Below are 15,526 nucleotides of genomic sequence, written 5' to 3'. Positions count from 1 at the left end.
CAGAATCAGGAATTTTGGCTTCTCAAAGCAAAAGTATGTACATTGGGGGAAAGGGTGGGGGGATAACGTAGTAGCAGGGGGGAGCCTGGACAGGGGCAGGAAACAAGCCTCTCTCATTGGTTGAGCAGTCCCTGCGAGGATGATGATGTTCAGTTCTACTCCCCCCACCCCACCTGAAAGTATGTTCCTTTCAAGCGCTGTGTGACCTCTGAAAACCGGATTTTAAAGGTACAGTACACGTGGCTTATCTTGCTTTGTGTGTCCCTGACAGACCAAAGCTGATTCCATAAAAATCCGGGTAATTCTCCAATGCACATCTCATTCTGTTGTCGTGAATATCGCCCCCTCAGAAAATAAGTTCCACAGTGAAGGCCACTGTTAGAACATTTATTTATTTATATTTTTATTTTAAAATATTTTTATACTGCCTGACATGTACAGCATATCCAGGTGGTGTACAATAATAAAAATATGAATATACGTTATAGCTAAAACAATCAACGATACAATATAATCAACAGGCCATAGATTAAAAATCATAAGGACAATGTGAGGACTCTTGACTTAAGGAAACAGAGGCTACCCATCTCTCAATAATTACCTTGCTAAAGGAAAGCCTCATCCTGCATAGTGATATATATATACCTCCTCCATGCTTCCATGTCTTTGCCATACAGGGGCCTGTGGTGAAACCAAAAACCGTCTTGAGAAGCTGCTCTTCTATTCTGAAGATTTCACATGTGTCCATAAAGCACTGAAATCCCTCAGCAAATCAGAAGCACTGATCTCAGCCAATGCGATTTTTTACCAACCAGGTGAGTAACCTTACAGTTTCAAGATGAACTCAAGGTATCTTGGTGCCCTAGTACAATTTGCCCTCCACCACCAACACACACATTACTGCTATTCCTGAATAGCATGAAATGGGTTCGTGGAAGGAAAGCATGAGTTTCCTGGGATCTTGATATCTTCTGTTTTAATTTCTCTAGCTTGGCAACATTTATCAATGTCATGGTACTATAAGGTGCTTTAAACTATACATATAGTATATATGGATATGCATCCTTTAAACCAGTGGTCTTCAACCTGTCCAAACCTGAGACCCACCCCTGATTCCCAACCTGCAACAGGGGACCCACTCTCACATTTGTTTATATTGAGAGAGGGGAACTTCTTTGGACACACATTCACCTGCTCCACAAACAACGCCCATTGCCCAGAGAATCAAGTGACTTAGAATCATATAATCATAGAATAGTAGGGTTGGAAGGGGCCTACAAGGCCATTGAGTCCAACCCCCTGCTCAATGCAGGAATCCAAGTCAGAGCATCCCTGACAGATGGCTGTCCAGCCTCGTCTTGAAGGCCTCCAGTGTGGGAGAGGCTTAAAGATCATGACTTAAAGATCATGAGTGCAAAGCAGTGGGGCTGAGAATCCACATAGTCACAAAAAATTATTGTGATGTTAATGGTAACCCAGAGCAACAACACAGAACAGTCGTCTTTGGAACCAGCAGCAACCCATTGCAAAAGGAGACACTGAAAGATGATAATGATAATATCCTCAGACCCCCACAGAAAAGCCTCCAAAATGCATCTCTTTCACTGAGCATCTTCACAGATACCCCTCTCCATAATTCCTCAGTTGTAACAGTGGGAAGCATCACAGTACAAAAATCCATCTTATGGATCTATACTCATAAGTAAGGAGGACTGAATTACTCAGGAGTAAGCATGGCCAGCAAGTTCTGAGCATCCAAAATTCATCTGTTTGCTTGAGCATCCCCACAGCCACCCCTTTCCAAAACTCTTCAGAAATAACAGAAAGAAGCAGCACAGTAAAACAATCCAGTTTATGCATCTCTATCCACAAGTAAGAAGGAAGGGATTACTGCCTAGCCGTGAGAAGGCGGAGCTGGGGGGGGGGGCAGACGCTGGCCAACACATAGGAAGCATTGGAATGGCACTTCCGCCCTACCCACCCCAGGAGACCCCCAGGAATGCCCCGTTTTCACTGCTTCTCTTCCGAGCATGGAGCACGGGGCCATTCCGCACTGCCTATGAGACAGCGCGAGAGGGGATGAAGGTCGGTTCTCAAGGAACCAACCGTGGAGCATGGGCTCCAAGGTTGGTTCCCAGGAACCGACCTATCCTATGGCCATCTAGCCACTAACTAATGGCCATAGGATTGTGTCTTAAATGACTTTTTAATTACATTTTTTTCTTTTTCTTTTTTTGAATTTTAAAATATTTAAAAATAGTATTATGTCATTGAATGTTTGTTTCTACACCTGTATTTTCTTTGCCTCCTTGGGTTGATTTGGTGTAGAAAGGCAGCATATAAATATCTAAATAAATACATTTAACTAAATCACTGAATTAAAAAAAATGAAGGATGGCTGAAGGGCAGGAGTGAAGAACTTCTTAATTTAAATCATAATGCTTGGTTCTTCTCTTCTTCAAGTCACATCTCTGGAGTTATTCTGAGATAGCATTTTTATGTCCACAAGTTTTTTTTTTGTGAGCCCCTATATATGAAGATGCTTCATGGAAACTGGAATTTTTTGTAAATATATCTGTGAGCAGGAACCTGGTTAGTACCTGTTGCTGTTGCCAGTATTTGGCTACAGGAAGTTACATGGACAACCAATTCCCAGGTAACATTTCCACATATAGTTATAGACACCCATGGGATCCTTTGAAAAAATGAATCCATGAGCACCAAATTTCATGTTTGAATTAGCTGTGGCTGTCCACCACCACTTTATATATTCGAAATGAACAGCTGAACTGTAAAAACCTGTTTAAAAAACAACCATGTGCTCCACTGCAGGGGTAGCCAGTATGGGTCCCCAAACTTTTAGGGGTGGTGGGCATATTTGGAATTTTGAGATAGTATTATGTGCACTCTAATAAAATGGCTGCCATAGAGCAGAGGTCTTGCCCATACATAAAATTGCTGCCATGGTGGACATGGCTGGTCACAAAACTCTCATTTCCCAGAAAGCAAACTGATGAGACTAAGGGCTCTTTCACACGGAGCTTTTACCCTGCGATTGAGATTGCTCCTTCACGGAAGTTTGCAGGCTCTTTACATGACACCATGATCATTCAAGGCATCTCCTGCACTAAATGCCCTTTGTTCCGTTTTTAAATAGATCTCAAATAATGAGCTATCAAATTACCACCCCCACCCCCACCTCATTGGGTTCCGCTTCAGTTTCCTCCGTGAAAAGCAGCAAGAAGAGGAGTGAGATCAGTGAAAGATAATGGAAGACTCAGATACGGGGAGAAGGAGCGGGAGGGGGGTGGGGAAAAGGAAGTGGGTAAAAAAGGGAGTCGTCATGATCCTGCATTTAAAACTGGAGCAGAAAGCCCTGTTTTAAATGCAGGATTTTAGGCTGGTGTAGAGATGCCCTAAAAGAAAAGTATCTTGCCCAAGAAACTAAGTAAAAGGCAGAGGTGGGGTCTTAAGCACAAGACCATTCCTTTGAACCCAAATAAAGATGGTGTTGAAGAGCAGCCCTTTGTTTTGTAGCATGCCAGCTTCCCACTTTTTTTTTTTGTGGTCCATGAGACCACATTGGGGACCCCAGGGTTAGGGAGATCTGTCAAGAAAATCCATAAGAACCAGGAATATGACTGTCTTGAGCTGGTATTTTAGCTTTTCCTCTCCTTTGTTTTTTTATACACAGCACTCACTTTGGGCAGTGATTTCCGCAACCAGTCAGAGAAGTACTATCAAACCAAGTTCTCACCGCTTACAAAAAACACCAAACAGGATGTGGTTGAAATCAACGCATGGGTGAACAGAAATACTAACTACAAGATCAAGAAGCTCTTGGATGAGCTGGATCCAGATGTCCAGATGGTGCTTCTCAATGCTGTCTACTTCAGGTGTAAGTAAGAAGTTCCTAGGGCCTCCTGCACCCAACATCTGAGCTGAAGAGTCTGCTCACCCAGAGAGAGTAACTCCAGATACTCACCCTTGGGCAGAATACTCCTAAAACACTTCCCCCGAAATAGATGCCAAATAGCCCCCTTTGCCTTGCCATGGCATTTCTCAGGGCTGCATCACTCCCCACATATATTTTCTGCAACAAAGGCACCTTTCAGGGCTTCCTACACTCACTGAAACTCTATGTTACACCAACAATGCCCTTTGGGTAGTTTCCCTGGTTCAACATTAATGAGCTGTGTTATTGTTTTATTACTGTTTCATTGTTTTATTGATCAGTTCTATGGTATTTTATCATCGCTTTATATTGTGAACTGCTTTGGGATGTTAATAAAAAAAATGAAAAGCAGTATAATAACTTTCTGGGGGGGGAATACATGACACTATTTTTCAAAAGAATAACAAAGAACTGTGACATCTGGTTTGAACCAGGAACATGTCCTTGAAATTAGGTGACTTGGGAACCATTTCAGTCTCCCAACTTTCTCCCAGATTCTTTCACAAAAAAGACTGCTCCAGACAGCAATATAGAATGGACCTTTAGAGGTGACCCATGATAATGCGGTGTCCCTTCTCCCCATTTTAATATTGGGAGCTTACAAGTGAGGCTTCCTGGTGGTCTTTTTTTTACGTGTCAATGGGTGCTACCAGACAGCAACAACAGTAAAAGCCAGGTTGTGTTGCTAGCACTATACTAATGCTAGCCTTGATTTAGTGACAATTTCACCATATATAGCTGCATACAATGGAGAGCGTTCTGCAGGGAATATAAGTATGCTAGGGCCCTTGACACTCCTGCAACCACAATCCTCACCTCACACATTCTGTGACAAATGCACTAGCTGGAGGAAGAAACTGCATGTTTGTTTATTATTTATTTATTTATTGCACTTATACCCCGCCTTTTTTCCTCTTGCAAGGAACCCAAGGCGGCTTACATTATCCTCCTCCTCTCCATTTTATCCTCACAACAACAACCCTGTGAGGTAGGTTGGGCTGCGAGTCTGTGACTGGCCCAAAGTCACCCAGTGAGCTTCCATGGCCGAGTGGGGACTAGAACCCGGATCTCCCGGCTCCCAGTCCAACACTCTTGCCACTACACCACACTGGCTCTCCAGTGTGCCATGGCCATGCTGGTGTGCCATGGCCATGCCAATAGCCATGCTGGCTGGAGACGACGGCAGTTGTAGTCAAATATATCTGGTGGGCACCAGGAATGGGAACTGCTGGAGGGATTGGAATGTGTTTGTCCAAAGCCAGTTTGTGAAAGCATAAAGAGCAGGAGTGGATAGGAAATGTCAGGAACATGGATTGTGACTTCATCAAATATGGAGCATGATTTCTCTTTCTTTTGGTTTACAAAGAAGCACAGCCCAGTCTGCATCCTTATGATAAGGTATTCTGCTGCCATAGGGCATTCCAGAAGTCAGGGCCATCCAATGAAACTTACTGGCAGGAGATTCAGGGCAGACCAAAGGAAGCACTTTTTCATTAGTGCAGAAACAATTTATGGGAGGCTGCTAGGCCTGTTGCCTTCATGTCCTGCTTGTGGGTTTCTTGGAAGCATCTGGTTGGCCACTGTGTGAATGGGATGCTGGACAAGATTAGCCCTTGATCTGATTCATAGAATCATAGAGTTGAAGGGGCCATTTAGGCCATTGCATCCAGCCCCCTGCTCAGTGCAGGAATCCAGTTTAAAGCATCCCTGACCAATGGCTGTCCAGTCTCTGGTTGAATACCACCAGCAATGGGGAGCCCACCACCTCTCATGGCAGCTGATTCCATTCTCTGACTGCTCTGTCCTTTAGGAAGTTTTTCCTGATGTTCAGCCGAAATCTGACTTCCTGTAACTTAAGCCTGTTATTCCATGCCCTACAGTCTTGGATGATACAGAACAGGTTGCAGCCCTCTTCTGTGTGATAACTCTTTAGGTACTTGAAAACTGTTATCATATCCCCCTCAGTCTTCTCTTCTCAAGGCTAAACACAGCCAGTTCTTTCAATCTTTCCTCGTAGGACTTGGTTTCTTGTCCCCTGATCATCTTTGTTGCCCTTCTCTGAACTCATTCCAATTTATCTAAATCCTTAAAGTGTCATGTTCAGAACTGGACACGGTATTGAAGGTGAGGTCTGACCAGTGCGGAGTAGAGTGGAACTATTAGTTTCCATGATTTAGACATTATACTTCCATTGATTCAACCTAAAACCACATTTGCCTTTTTTGCAACCACATCACACTGCTGCCTCATATTCAACTTGTGATTGACTACAACTCCAAGATCCTTTCACATGTACTGTTGCCAAGCCAGGTATCCCCCATCTTACACCTGTGCTTTTGATTCCTTTTTCCTAAATGAAAACCTTTGCACTTATCTCTGTTAAATTGCATTCTGTTATTTTCTGTCCAGTCTTCTAACCTATCAAGATAATTTTGAATGTTGCTTTTGTCTTCTGAGGTATTAGCTATTCCATCCAAAGTTGTGTCATCTGCAAATCTGATAAGCATTCTCCCCACCTCTTCCTCCAAGTCATTAATAAAAACGTTGAAGAATACAGGGCCCAGGATCGAGTCTTGCCGCACCCCACTCAGCACCTCCCTCCAGTTTGTTGAAGAGCCACTGATAAGCACTCTTTGAGTACAGTTCTCCAACCAGCTGTGGAACCACCTAGCTGTAATGCCATCTAACCTACACTTAACTAGCTTCCTAATCAGGATATCATGGGGTACTTTGTCAAAAGCCTTGCTGAAGTCAAGATATATTATGTCCACAGCATTTCCATGATGTACTAAGGAAGTTACCTGACTGAAAAATAGAATAAGATCAGTCTGGCAGGACTGTTCTTGACAAATCCATGCTGGTTGCTATTGATCACTGCATTAGTGTCAAGGTGCCTACAGATTGAGCACTTTATAATCTGTTCTAGCATCTTCCCAGGTATTGATGTCCAACTGACTGGTCTGTAATTGCCTGGATCTTCCTTTTTGAAGATGGAAACAAGATTTGTCTTCCTCCAGTTCTTTACCCATTCTCCAGGATTTCTTGAAGATAACAGATAGAGGTTCTGATCTGCTAGCTCCTTCAACACCCCATGATACAATTCATCTGGACCTGGGGACCTGAACTCATTTAAGGTGCCTAAATATTCCTTGACCATCTCTCTGTCAACCTCAAGCTGCACTTCTATCCCTTCAGCCTGTTTGTCACATATGCCAGATGGGACCAGATCTTCTTTTGAGAGAAGACTGAGCTAAAATAGGAGTTGAGCAGTTCTGCCCTTTCTTTGTCACCTGCCATATTTCACCATCTTTGCTGCACAGCTGGTCTACCATTACTTTTGCCCTCCTTTTACTTTTAACATATCTGACAAAGCCTTTTTTTGCCATTCTTAGTATCCCTCACCAACCTCAGTTCATTCTGAGCTTTAGCCTTTCTGTTATCATCTCTGCAATTCCAGACTATCTGCCTGTACATTTCCTTACTGACTTGTCCCTCCTTCCACCTCCTATATGTATCCTTTTCGATTTTCAGATCATCACTAAGCCTTTTTTGTAGCCATGTTGGTTTCTTCTGTTGTCTTCCATTTTTTCCCCTCATTGGGATTGTTCCTGATTGCACCTTTAATATCACCTTTTTGAGGAACTCCTATCCCTCTTGAATTCCTCTTCCTTTTAGTTCTTCCTGCCATGGAATCCTGCTCATCATTGCTCTGAGCTTGTTAAAATCAGCTTTCCTGAAGTCCAAAGCACACGTTTGATTACACTTAGTTTTAGTCTTTCTTTAAATCAAGAACTCGAGCATTGCACGGTCACTGTCCCATAAAGTTCCTGCTACTTTTACCTCATAAGCTATTCCCTGTTGGCCAGAATCAAGTCAAGGATGGCTGATTCTCCTGCTTCTCCCTCCTCCCCTTGAAGAAGAAAGTTGTTAGCAAGACAATTCAGGAATATCCTGGAGAGACCATGCTGGGCAGAGTTTGTCTCCCAGCAAGTATCATGCTTCCTTGTAATATCTGCAACTTGTTGGATAGCATCATCCACATCTTCTCTTTGGTTGGGTGGTCAGTGGTACACTCCAACCACAGTATTGTTTTTATTCTTTCCTCCATTTATTTTAACCCAGATGCTTGCAGTGGGGCCACCATGTTCATTCTCTTGAATTTCGGTTCATGTGTATATATTTCTAACATTTAGTGCAACTCCTCCCCTCTTTCTATTGCTTCTTTTTTTTTTAATAAGTTATATCCTTCAATTGCTATGTTCTGCTCATGGGAGTAATCCCACCAAGGGCTTCTCCACACCAGGTTTTTTATCCCGCAACTTAATGGGGCTTTTGCTTCCGGATTCTTTGCAGGATGAAGATCGGCTCCTTCACACAGGCGTATACATACTTTGATCTGGGGACGTCATTTGTCTGCAAGTTCTCTGTGTTTCCTTGTACAGCCATGAGATGGCACTGTTGTGTAGCAGAACTGCGTAATTACACACTGCTGATATAACAGATTAACATTCCTTATCTGGTTAACACCAATCTTTTAAAACCTGGGTTAAGTGTAAGAAAGCATGGGAGACACCCTGGAGGTTGATGACTTCATGTAAAGGACCTGCAAACTTCCATGAGTGACCAATCATGAGCGTGCAATAAAAACCTCATGTAGAAATGCTCCAAGTCACAGTTATACCTATTAAGTCATAGTTACCTTCTTGAATCAAGAGTTCAAGCTCATCCTGTTTATTTCCCATACTTTGAGCATTAAAATAAAGACATCAAAAGCCATTAATTTAAGCTCCAATGATTTACCTGCATTTTTATTAAAAGGTTTAACAGCCCCTACAACAGCTGCTCTCCCAGTTCCTGTTACAGATCATGAGCCCTTATCTGTATTCCTTACCTCTGGGCTTTCATTTCCATCCCCCAGAGGATTCAGTTTAAAGTCCTTCTGATCAACGTTGCCATTCTTCGGGCAAACACATTCTTCTCAGTCTTTTGAGGTGCAGTCCATCTCCCGCCACCAGTCCTTCATCCAAAAAGTGTAAACCATTGTCCCAGAAACCAAATCTGCTCCCGGCGACACCATCTTTGTAGCCAGTTGTTCACCTGCAGAATTCTTTTCCTTTCTAGTCTTCTTCCATGGACTAAAAGGATGGCTGAGAAAACCACTTGAGCCCCAAAGTCCTTGAGCTTCCTTCCTAGAGCTTCATAGCCTGACACAATGTAGTCATAGCTGTGCTTGGCAGTATCATTCGTTCACACATGGATAAGCAGTAGGGGATAACTATCTGTGGACAATGAGTTTTGGCAGCCACTCCATCACATCTCCAATCCATGCTCCTGGGAGACAACACATTTCTCGAGCCAATAGGTCTGGCCAGTGCACATCCTCTTCTCTTCCTCGCATTAGGGAGTCATGCCACGACCATCCTTCTCTTCCTCTTGCTGCAGGGAGCTGTTCCGTCCCATCTGTTGCATAGGGCTCCAGCATTTTGCTTCCTATCCTGTGAGATCTGCTATAAACCTCCCCCCAAAGACTCAGAGCCAAGAGCCTCAAAGCAGTTTCTTGTTTCCAGTGGTGCAGAGTGCCTTCTCAATCTCTTCCTTCTGCGTGTCTCTGTTGTCCATACACGTTGCTCCTCCTTTCATTCATCCTGCTCCTCTTTCCGAGTGGCCCCCTGCAGTTGTGTTTCCAGTGCCTCCTGTGTTCTGTCCAAGAACTCTTCATCCTCTCTCTTCTACATTAGAGTATGGCTACTTGCTGTTCCAGACCTCTTACCTTTTCTTCTAGTAATGCAGCCAGCTTGCACTTGCTGCAAATGTATGTCATCTTATTTCAGGCAGGAAAACAAACATACCACATATTTTGCAGATCACCACTGCTGGATCACATCTGCCCCTTTTATCTTCCATGTGGGTCCTCCCTCTTTCTTCACTATCAGTGCAGTGGCCCTTTCTTCTTCTTATTCCCGTACCTTCTCAGTTGGTGGGCCCTTATAAGCACACACTGTCTACTTACCTTATGGAGAAAGTTTGTTAGGGACCTTCTCCACTGAACTCCACTACCAAACTCCTGTTAGTTCTCCTTGTTCATTCACTCAGTGAGCTTCTTCAGCTGCACTCTTCTTATATGGTTGGTATATCTACGTAAATACGTTCCCTCTGATTCAAGTTCTTCATCTTTCCAGCCAAGTGGAAAACTGTGTTTAAACTGAAACACACAAAGGAGGAAGAATTCTACCGTCCAGGCCTCCCTCCCATCAAGGTGCCCATGATGACAAGCAAGAAATATCCAGTGGCTTCCTTCTTTGACAGCAACTTGCAAGCTAAGGTAATGTCCGTGGGGTGTGGAGGACTCTCTTTTCAGTCTTTTAGAGCTGGCTCATGAATTATTGGAAGCAGCATAAGAAAATAAGTAGGGATGGGTTACAACAACATTATATAAAAACACAAAGAACATGCCTATCTAAACAAAAATTAGTACCAGTTTGGTTTAATGGTTACGGCTGTCATCCAAGGTACACAGGGAATTGTCGTTCTATATGAAGGACATAAGAATCACTTTGATACCCCAGCAAAAATGCTGTTTCCACATTTCTTAGGGAGAAGCCATAAAAGTTAAAGTGATTTCACAGTAGATTAAATCTGTAGTGTGGGTGTGGTCTTAGACGATAACCCAGGGGTGGGGAACCTGTGGCCCTTCAGATGTTGTTGTACTATATCTCTCATAATCCCCCACCATCATCCTTTGTGGCTGGGGCTGATGGGAATGTGCGCCCCACAACATCTGGAGTGCCACAAGTAGCCCACCCCTGTTCTAACTTCTGAAGACATTCCAATTTTATAGTCCCACCTGCACAAACAAGTTGTTCCTGCTTTGAGTATCTCCTTGCACAGCACAGGCTCCTGCTACTGAACTGGACCACATCTGTAAAGGCTTCTACAAACAACCATTTTATGGATTTCTTGGTGGCAACTACCATGTTGAGCCCACACAACCCTTTTGTTCTTCTCCCAACGTCACAGGGAGAGGGGAAGAAGCAGTGGAAAGCAGAAGTTGGAGAAGTCTCTGAATGCTGAGCTGGAGGTTTCCTGCCATGCAAGAAGGAGAAAGGAATGTTCCTCTAAAGTAGGGTACATGAGAATATGGAACAGAGGCAGGAGGCTAATGGGCATTTTGTTTTGTCAGGTTGCCCGGCTCCGGTTGTTCCACAACATGAGTCTGGTTATCATAGTGCCTCGCTCCCTGTCGCAGAATCTTTCCGAGGTGGAGGAGCGTCTCACTCCAACTGTCTTCAAGTCTGTGGTGGCCAAGCTGGACCGTGTCCCGTTCAAACCCACTATACTGACTCTTCCCAAGTTCAAGGTGGAGTCCTCCCAGGACCTCATGGCACTCATTGGGGAAATGGGTAAGAAATGTTTTTAAAAATGGGGGTGGCAGGATGGCTAGAGATAAAAAAAAAAGAAAAAAAAAAGCACTTGTTCATTATCAGCAGAAAGGGCAGGTGAGGTCAGCGAGTGATAGAAAGAGAGCCAACCCGCCACCCAGCCCCACTCCAGGTGCATCTAATTCACTCCAATCCATTTGTATTTTTCTGAGGAAGCTGCTCTCACACCCGACGGGGGGGGGGGGGCTCCATGGCTTCAACTGGAAATAGAGAAAGAGGTTCTCATACAGCAGGGGTAGGCAACTTGTAGCCCTCCAGATGTTGCTGGACTGCAACTCAAATTATGCCTCACAGCATTAGCTATGCTGGCTAGGTCTGATGGCAGTTCTAGGCCAAAATATGTGGAGGGCCAGAAGTTGTCCACCCCTTTCATAAAGGATGCCTGGTATGGCACTTATCAAAACATTTTTATCTTCAAAGCCTGCTGGAAAGACTTGCCTAAAAAAGTTAGTTAACTCAAAAAAGAGGTGTTCATTCATTTTTAAAGCAAAGCTAATTGGGGCATCCCCCTTCATCGATCACTGCCTTGTTGTGGAGAAAGGGCTTGCGTAACTCAGTGAAGCCATAAGCTATGCCATGCAGGGCCACCCAAGACGGACAGGTCATGGCAGAGAGTTCTGACAAAATGTGGTCCACTGGAGAAGGAAATGGCAACTTACTCCAGTATTCTTGCCAAGAAAACCCCATGGAACGTATCACGGCTAAAAGATATGACGCCGGAAGATGAGCCCCTCAGGTCGGAAGGTGTCCAATATACTACTGGGGAAGAGCAGAGGGTATTTCCAAGTAGCGCCAGAAAGAGTGAAGCAGCTGGGCCAAAGCCGAAAGGACACTCAGCTGTGGATGTGTCTGGTGGTGAAAAGAAAATCCGATGCTGTAAAGAACAATATTGTTTAGGAACCTGGAATGTAAGATCAATTAATCAAGGTAAACTGGAGGTGGTCAAACATGAGATGGCAAGATTGCACATCGACATCTTGGGAATCAGCAAACTAAAATGGACAAGCATGGGCGAATTTAATTCAGGTGATCATCATATCTACTACTGTGGGCAAGAATCCCTTAGAAGAAATGGAGTAGCATTCATAGTCAACAAAAGGGTGGGAAAAGCAGTACTGGGGTACAATCTCAAAAACAATAGAATGATCTCAGTACGAATCCAAGGCAAACCATTCAACATCACAGTAATTCAAGTCTATGCCCCAACCGCTGATGCCAAAGAAGCTGAGGCTGATCGGTTCTATGAAGACCTACAACACTTTCTAGAACTAACACCAAAAAAAGATGTCCTCTTCATCATAGGGGATTGGAATGCTAAAGTAGGAAATCAAGAAATCACCGGGATAACAGGCAAGCATGGCCTTGGTGTACAAAATGAAGCAGGACAAAGGCTAATAGAGTTTTGCCAAGAGAACACGCTGATCATAGCAAACACTCTTTTCCGACAGCACAAGAGGCGACTCTACACATGGACATCACCAGATAGTCAATATCGAAATCAGATTGATTATGTCCTTTGCAGCCAAAGATGGAGAAGCTCTATACAGTCAGTAAAAACAAGACCTGGAGCTGACTGTGGCTCAGATCATGAGCTGCTTCTTGCAAAATTTCGGCTTAAATTGAAGAACGTAGGGAAAACCACTAAACCACTCAGGTATGACCTAAATCATATCCCTTATGAATATGCAGTGGAGGTGAGGAATAGATTTAAGGGATTAGACCTGATAGACAGAGTGCCTGAGGAACTATGGACAGAGGTCCGTAACATTGTTCAGGAGGCAGCAACTCAATCCATCCCAAAGAAAAAGAAATGCAAGAAAGCAAAGTGGCTGTCTGGTGAGGCTTTACAAGCAGCTGAGGAAAGAAGGGAAGTGAAAAGCAAGGGAGAAAGGGGAAGATATATCCAACTGAATGCAGAGTTCCAGAGAATAGCAAGGAGAGACAAGAAGGCCTTCTTAAATGAACAATGCAAAGAAATCGAGGAAAACAACAGAATGGGAAAGACCAGAGATCTCTTCAAGAAAATCGGAGATATCAAGGGAACGTTTTGTGCAAAGACGGGCATGATAAAGGACAAAGAAGGCAGGGACCTCACAGAAGCAGATGAGATTAAGAAGAGGTGGAAAGAGTACACAGAAGAACTATACAGGAAAGATCTGAATGTCCCTGATAGCCATGATAGTGCGGTCACTGAACTTGAGCCGGACATCCTAGAGAGTGAAGTCAAGTGGGCCTTAGGAAGCATTACTAACAACAAAGCTAGCAGAGATGACAGTATTCCAGCTGAGCTATTTAAAATCCTAAAAGATGATGGTGTTGGCACTCAGTATGCCAACACATTTAGAACACTCAACAGTGGCCACAAGACTGGAAAAGGTCAGTTTACATTCCAATTCCAAAGAAGGGCAACGCCAAAGAGTGTTCAAACTACCACACAATTGCGCTCATTTCACATGCCAGCAAGGTGATGCTCAAAATCCTACAAGCTAGGCTTCAGCATTATGCGAACCGAGAACTACCGGAAGTACAAGCTGGGTTTAGAAGAGGCAGAGGAACTAGAGATCAAATCTCCAACTTTCGCTGGATCATGGAAAAGGCAGGAGAATTCCAGAAAAACGTCTATTTCTGCTTCATTGACAACTCCACTAAAGCCTTTGATTTTGTGGATCACAACAAACTGGCAAATTCTGAAAGAGATGGGAGTACCAGACCACCTTACCTGTCTCCTGAGAAACCTGTATGAGGGTCAAGAAGCAACAGTAAGAACCAGACATGGAACAAGCGATTGGTTCAAAATTGGGAAAGGAGTACGACAAGGCTGCATATTGTCGCCCTGCTTATTTAACTTATATGCAGAGTACATCATGAGAAATGCCGGGTTGGATGAATCACAGGTCGGAATTAAGATTGCTGGGAGAATTATCAACAACCTCAGATACACAGATGATACCACCTTAATGGCAGAAAGCGAAGAAGATCTAAAGAGCCTCTTGTAGAGAGTGAAAGAGGAGAGTGCAAAAGCTGGTTTGAAACTCAACATTAAAAAAACGAAGATCATGGCATCTGGCCCCCTCACTTCCTGGCATATGGAAGAGGAAGAAATGGAAGCAGTGACAGATTTTATTTTCTTGGGCTCCAAGATCACCGCAGACGGTGACTGTAGCCATGAAATTAAAAGACGCTTGCTGCTTGGGAGGAAAGCTATGGCAAACCTAGACAGCATAGTGAGAAGCAAAGACATCACCTTGTCGACAAAGGTCCGCATAATCAAAGCTATGGTTTTCCCAGTTGCAACGTATGGCTGTGAGAGCTGGACTATAAGGAAGGCTGAGCACCGAAGAATTGATGCTTTCGAACTGTGGTGCTGGAGAAAACCCTTACGAGTCCCCTGGACTGCAAGGAGGTCAAATCAGTCAATCCTAAAGGAAATTAACCCTGAGTGCTCATTGGAGGGACAGATACTGAAGCTGAAGCTCAAATATTTTGGCCACCTAATGCGAAGAGAAAACTCTCTGGAAAAGACCCTGATGCTGGGAAAGACTGAGGGCAAAAGGAGAAGGGGACGGCAGAGGATGAGATGGCTAGATAGCATCACTGATGCAATGAATATGGACTTGAGCATGCTCCGGGAGAGAGCGCAGGACAGGAAGGCCTGGCGTGCTGTGGTCCATGGGGTCACGAAGAGTCGGACACGACTGAACGACTGAACAACTACAAAATTGGGGCATCAGGAGAAGTCCTGATAGATAAGGACATAGTCCCATCCCTTCCCTGTTTCTGGATAAGCTCTTTCAATATATGGCCCATTTCATTTGCATCTGCCAGGCCCATGAGAGACTACTGAACACTTTACAGATTCCCTCATGCTATATTGGATTTCTCCAACCTGGTGCTCTCCAGATGTTTTGGACTACAGGGCCAATGTTCCTGACCATTGGTCATGCTAGCTGGGGCTGATGGGAGCTGAAGTCCAAAACATCTAGTGAGCACCAGGTTGGGGAAGGCTGTGCAGGGTCCAGCCCAAACAATTGGGATTTCCCAGTTCTGTGACCTGAGATCCTTTTAAATCGAGGTAGAAGTGATTCAATCAGGAACCTTCAGCATTCGAAGCATGTGTTCCAGGATTGAGCTA

The 15,526-nt window shown here is 44.1% G+C and overlaps 1 protein-coding gene across 5 annotated transcripts in view; it reads left to right on the top strand.

Annotated features, from left to right (window-relative positions):
- Positions 1-15,526, top strand: part of SERPING1 (serpin family G member 1) — a 38,810-nt gene that overhangs the window by 20,356 nt on the left and 2,928 nt on the right. For all 5 annotated transcript variants that reach the window (XM_084860131.1, XM_084860106.1, XM_084860121.1 and 2 more), the window contains 4 exons: positions 678-815; positions 3,695-3,898; positions 10,135-10,277; positions 11,136-11,355. In XM_084860131.1, the coding sequence (XP_084716257.1) occupies positions 678-815; positions 3,695-3,898; positions 10,135-10,277; positions 11,136-11,355 (705 nt within the window). The remainder of the gene's footprint in view (positions 1-677; positions 816-3,694; positions 3,899-10,134; positions 10,278-11,135; positions 11,356-15,526) is intronic.

Source organism: Heloderma suspectum, chromosome 1, assembly GCF_057233095.1.
Source record: "Heloderma suspectum isolate Gila_16-S chromosome 1, 16-S_ref, whole genome shotgun sequence".
In the NCBI taxonomy this organism is placed as follows: Eukaryota; Metazoa; Chordata; class Lepidosauria; order Squamata; family Helodermatidae; genus Heloderma; species Heloderma suspectum.
The sequence above is the reverse complement of the archived record's forward strand: the minus strand, read 5'-3'. Positions and strand labels throughout refer to the sequence as shown.